Source organism: Vicugna pacos, chromosome 24, assembly GCF_048564905.1.
Source record: "Vicugna pacos chromosome 24, VicPac4, whole genome shotgun sequence".
NCBI classification, from domain to species: Eukaryota; Metazoa; Chordata; class Mammalia; order Artiodactyla; family Camelidae; genus Vicugna; species Vicugna pacos.
In genome coordinates this window covers 4,896,374-4,902,373 of record NC_133010.1, presented here as the reverse complement: position 1 = coordinate 4,902,373, position 6,000 = coordinate 4,896,374, and the positions used below count along the sequence as shown (strand labels likewise).

The window sequence follows — 6,000 nt, the reverse complement described above, 5'->3', positions numbered from 1 at the left end:
GCTCAGTTTACAGAAGATCAAAAGCCAACTGAAGATAAAAGATAGACTTGATCTAAAGAGTGCATATGAAATTTTCTATTTAAATGTTTGGGTTTCCAGGATATGCTTATTTTGTTTTCGAGTCTAATTGCTTTTAAAGTAGGAAATTAAAAAAATAATAATAAGATAGGAAATGCAGGTATTTTCTTAGAAAGGGATCAGGAAATCTTTATGCAACTCATTATTAATATTAATTTTAACAGAGTATCTCCGAGATTGAACTACCGAACTGTGTTTATCATTTACCTGGAGCTGCAGATCTAGGAGAAAAAAATACATTAAATGGACAAATAGAAAGTAAGTACTGTATTTTATTCCAAAAAAAGTCATTTTACAGAATGTTGATTTAAAACATGGATTTGGATCTATTTTCTCAGCCAAAGAAAATCACCTGTTGAACATACAGTGAGAAAAAAGAGGAGAAAAGGAAGTAAATTGTATATCTTACCAGGTGTCAGCAACAGATTAAACTAGAATGCTGTTTAAGGAGCTCAGTTGTTAGTTTTGTTTCAAGATGCTCTGTGACCTGAGGACAATCAGGAAACCAGGAGGAGGGAAGGAGGGAGTGAAGAATGAGGGAGGTAGAGAGGAGGGGAGTAAATGAAGGAAAAGGAGGGGGGTCCCTGGCAGGAGGTGGTAATGTAGAATAGTTCTTTAGAAGAAGGAAGGGAAGAGTGTTTGAAATGAGACGGGTATGAAGTGAGCTCCTTCCAGCACCAAACCTTGTCTGGGAGGCACAGCAGAATGTCCCACTCGCCCGTCCCCTGACCGTTAGGAAGGCGGCGAGGACTGCGGTACCTGATCACGCAGAGCTGGGTGTGGCTGCCGGTGAGCACAGGCGGGTGTGGTCAGCTGTCAATGTCTGGACCTTCGTGTCATGCAGCGTGTTGCTGCCTTATAGGATGGTGTCTCATAGGCCAACAGAAGAGAGTGGGAAAGAGGTGGAGAGCAGGGTGCGTTCCGGGGAGGTCAGGGGAGCTGGAGCCTGGTAAAGAGTCCACTGAAAAGTCTGCAGATCCTGATGCAGTTTTTGGGGAAGTGTTACTGGGAGACGCGTGCGGCTGTTTCAGAGGGATCAGTTAAGTCCGAGTGCTATAGAAGCAGGCTCGGTATAGACCAGAGTTTCTCAAATTTTAGTCACCTGGGGACCCAGTGAAAAGCGCACATTCTGAGCAGTGGGTCTGCGTTTCTAACAAGCTGTCAGGTGATGCCCATGTTGCTGGTCTTCAGATCACGCTCAGAGGGTAGACTTGTGTTTAAGGGAATCTGGAAGAAGAGCCACTGGGGAGTTAAAGACAACAGCAACAAGGAAAAGCACGATTTTGTTTTTCTTTCTGAGCACGTTCATAGTCAGAGGGAGGCAAAGAGTTGAAGTAGAAGTTAGAGGTGTAAGCTACTGCTGCTAAGCAGAGAGGGAAAAGAAGTGGTGGGGATCGTCCATCAAAAGAATAGAAAAGGGGAAGAATTAAGACCACAGATGTAGAGGTACCTTTGAAGAGGAAAGTGAAAGGAAGGAAGGAGGAAAAAAAGCCGCAGGTAGGTGATTTTGGAATTGAGGGGAAACTTGAGAGAACTCCTTTTCGATGGCATCAGTGTATTTGCACTGAAGCCAGGTTAGATCATTGCCAATCCAGAGAATACTGGAATCAGGAGGGGGCCTAGAATTGGGGTAAACCACAGCCTCTCCTCCTATCAGGCTTCAAAGATAAATGTTGTATTGGTATTTGTTATTCAAATGAGACTAACTTGAATATGAAGCATTGGCTGTGTTGTTGTTGTTGTTGTTTTTAATATATGTTATTTTTTGATAAGATATTTATTTCACAAGAATCCTTTTATACATTAGCCTGATTTACCAAACCAATTTTGGAAATAAAAGAAATTAATAGGATTCATTCCATAAATGCTAAAGTTGTTATTTTAAGTGAATACTACACAGGTTTTGAAACATAAAAGACTTTTAATGTCTAATAATTCTGTGGCAATGAAATTTTTTTTTGATCACCAGATTTCAATATTGAAAACTCAGTATACATTCTTTCTTGCATGAGTGGATCAAGAAACTTTGATGGCTAGAGGATCCAAGAAATGTAGGCATATCGGTAGCCCATGTGGATATGGGAAAATATGAATATTTTTATGAACGATTATTCTACAAGTGTGTATCCAGGCTGATCAATTCATAACACTTTCTCTGACGAGAAGTGAACTGCACATTCAAATGAACTGCCATCACAACTGTGGACTTCCTGAATCACAGGACAAATTGAAGAGCATGATAAACACTTGTAGTCTAATGGTGTCAGTCGCATGAAAGATGTGCTGTTGCATTTTACCATCAGCTTTCACTTTTGTCTTCTTGGAGCCGTGACTTGTTCCTCTGATTAAAAATCGCTTTTCTCCTCCTCAGGCAGCATGTTCACACTTGTATATGTGCACGTTTCTATTTTATAAAGTCATTTGAAACGTACTCGTACTTTTGACATCTTAACTGCATGTTTTGTTAAACCTATATTCCTGCTCTTTATTCAGTATCTATCATGGATTCATATGTCTGTCTTGTTGCTGTCCTAACTGCCCCTGAAAAACAAAACACCGAAACCTAACGTGTTCATTTCCAAAGCAAGCATGAGGATTGCGCTCAGTACTAACCGCATGACTGGATAGTTGGCTTTCATATTTACTTATAATTGATTATGTGTCCCTTTTGGCTTTTAGGTTCTATTGAAAAATATCCTCACCTGAAGGTAAAAACTTTTATACTTTTATCTTGAATTTTTTTTTAATGAGGGTACTGGGAATTTAGCCTAGGACCTCATGTACTGCTAAGCAGGCACTCTGCCACTGAGCTAGACCCTCCCCCCTTGAATTATTACTACAGATTGTATCAAATGCACATGATTAATCAGTTTGTTTCAAAAACCATTCAGCCTGCAGTTGGAGTGAAAGATTCTGTTCCTAAAAAAACACGAGCAATGAAGAATTTACAAAGATTCAAATCAGGTAAATTTTGCAATACAAATTTAACTGTGAAATGAAGTACAGTCTTCTTATTCCTAATTCCTTTTATTTTTTCTAATTTAATTGAAAGATGATATAAGTAAGGCAGGTGTTATGATCGGTATCCATGTTTGAAAAATATGTATAAGCATAAGAAATAGAGTTTTAAAATGTCAGCTTTGACTTGGATGTTTCTATTGATGTTGGGAGACACCAAAGTGCTCAGTTTGGAGTCCCTGTACTTCTCAGGGATTCTGAGAGATTATTAGGTTCTAAGATTTTTCCAGAGTTTTAAAATGCTTAATTGAATTCTGACCTTTATGTAGAGTAAAGCTTCACTTGCTAACATGTCAGTCATATTTCACTTTAATTATTTCATCTAGTGCTATCACATTGATGATATTTATTTCTGTATTTATTTATTAATGAAGGTCCTAGGGATTGAACCCAGAACCTTGTGCATGCTAAGCATGTGCTCTACCACTGAGCTATTTCCCTAGCCCAAAGGTCTTAAGGCAACTGGATGTTTTGATTAGCGCTCTCTCTCTCTCTGTGTGTGTGTGGTGTCTTTGATTATTAAAAATGATGGAAGTAATTAGTCCTACCTTAATGTTTGGTAGATATGATCTTTTAAAGCAATAATCCTAAAAGTTTTTGGGTTTAGGATATTTTTTATACTACTAAAAATTATTGAAAATTCTGAAGAACTGTTAAGTGGGTTGTATCTATTGATGTTTAGTATATTAGAAAATAGAACTGAAAGATTTAAAAAACAAGCACGCACAAACATTCCATTAGCCATTAGAGCTATGATGTTCTCAAATGTCATGTATCTGGAAACCTCCACTGCACACTTAACAGAGAATGAGAATGAAAATAGCATTCAGTATTATTGTGAAAATAGTTTTGACCTCCTGGACTCCCTAGATGGAGGGAACATGGGGCTTCAGGGCTTCTCAGATGACACTTGAGAACTGCTGTTTTAAACAGGGTTCATGGGTGTGAAATAATAAAGGGGCCCTTGTGATGAGGTGGGCTTTAAAGTTCACGTCTACATTTCTTGCCTTTTTTTCTTTAACTTGCCTTAAAAATTTTGAATCTGACAACTTAATTCTTTTTAAAAAAGGAAAACATTTTTGTTATGTATTTCCTGTCTGATGGCACTCTGTACTCTTTGGATCTAGTTTGTACCTAGATTTACCCTATTTTTATATGGAAAAAATTAGTCACTCAAGGCTATCCTTTCTTACATAAATTTATGATGTTTATCCAAGGCTTAAGGTAAGAATTCTGAAGATATTGGTACATTGAGGAAAGACTGCCTCATTGTAATTTAAATAGTACCATTCAGTAGAAGTTTTCTTAAAGCCCGCATCTCTAGGACTCAATACTGTCATGCATATTTAAACGTCCAGTAAATGGCTGGTTAGGCATACATTTTGTTAATGAAAAACTTCATATGTTGAAGAGTTGTAATTATTCATAAAGCTCTTACAGAATATAGACTGTTTTCTAGAGAGTGATGAGTGAATCCAAATTAGTAATACTAGAAAAGGTAGAAAAAAGAGAGACAGTGGTTCCCTATATGAACAGCAATGACATGTAAAGTGCAACCAGCTGGGAAGGAGCAGTGTGTTTGGGGGAGAGGAGGGCATGGGGCTGCTGCTCTGGGAAGAGAATTTGTAAAAGTTAGTCAAGTTTGTATTGTTATTCACATTCTAATAAGTGGAAACTTTGTTTTCAGGTCCTTCAGAGTGGGTTTCTACTAGTTTGAGCCTCAATAATGAGGCTGGTCAAAGAGCCAAGCATTTGAAAGTTGACAAATGTCCGTTGGTATCACAATCAGTGACCACAAACCAGTCAGCACCCACAGAACTGAGGCAGACGGCCCTGGTAGATAAAGACCAGGTGAATATTGGAGCCGTGTCTCTGTCAGAAAACGCAGCGCTCCGTGGCCTGTGTGAGTCACAGCTGCCAGAGAACAGAAGCAGCAAAGAAGGTAATAAAGCAGCACAGAGAGCTAGCCATGGTCTACCTGTGCGTGGCTTCACCATACTCTGACTTTGCAGAAATCATTTTGTGGCAGGATCTCCTTTGTGTTTACTCCTTTTATGCAACCTACAACCGGACAATACCTTTTTGCATGACATTTACATTCAACCTCTGATCAAAGCAACATATTAAATAGCAAAGAGAATTAGGAGAAAGTAAGTTCATTCAGAATAGTATTTAGCACACTCCTGAGAGCGGGTAGGAGGATGATGTCTAGAGCTTTGTGAGTAGTTGGGAAACCTAGGTGGACATCCAAAGATTCCCTTCTCAAAGTATGGTTTCTTAGCTTTATTTTTATCTAGCTCTGAATTTATAAATATTTGTTATAGCTGTATTCAGTGTAACTGAAAAAGCACCTCTGCAACTAAATATCAAAGTATTTCTAGTATATTCTCTGCCTTTCTGTATGTTAGAAGTGGCTTTCCCAGCGGTAGTGGCAGACATTGGGAATTTGCTACACAGGACCTCCTTCTTAACTGTGTCCGCACAGTGTATCAGCTTGTTTTATTATTTTTAATGGATTGATGGGTCGAAAAGGATATTGGTTTTTAAGGAGTGCTTGATCACTTAAAAATAATATATGGAATATCAATTCTAATTCTTCTAGGATACCCAGTCTGTTGATTAACCACATCTAATACGTGTTCTACTTTATATACCAATTAATTTAGTGCCTTAATCAGTGATATAATCAGAGCTGTAGTAATAAGTCTTACAATGTTTTTTCTGCTCCTGTAGTTTTATCTTTTCTATCCTTACCTGCAGAATTAATGTTGTATTTGGAAAAGATTCTCAGTTATCTCCTATAGTAGTGACTACAAGCTCAAAACTGAAAGTTTTTCTAATAAATAGTTTATACACAGATACTTTTAAGAGAGTGTCCTCTACAGCATGGGAGCAAAGAGGATA

The 6,000-nt window shown here is 38.1% G+C and overlaps 1 protein-coding gene across 3 annotated transcripts in view; it reads left to right on the top strand.

Moving 5' to 3' along the window:
* Positions 1-239: 239 nt before the first annotated feature.
* Positions 240-6,000, top strand: part of LOC140688972 (ankyrin repeat domain-containing protein 26-like) — a 30,833-nt gene continuing 25,072 nt past the window's right edge. For 2 of the 3 annotated variants that reach the window (XM_072948962.1, XM_072948961.1), the window contains exons 1-5: positions 240-336; positions 2,048-2,141; positions 2,758-2,786; positions 2,970-3,042; positions 4,784-5,038. In XM_072948962.1, the coding sequence (XP_072805063.1) occupies positions 2,108-2,141; positions 2,758-2,786; positions 2,970-3,042; positions 4,784-5,038 (391 nt within the window). In that variant the 5' untranslated portion in view covers positions 240-336; positions 2,048-2,107. The remainder of the gene's footprint in view (positions 337-2,047; positions 2,142-2,757; positions 2,787-2,969; positions 3,043-4,783; positions 5,039-6,000) is intronic. The other variant, XM_072948963.1, reaches the window with a different exon arrangement.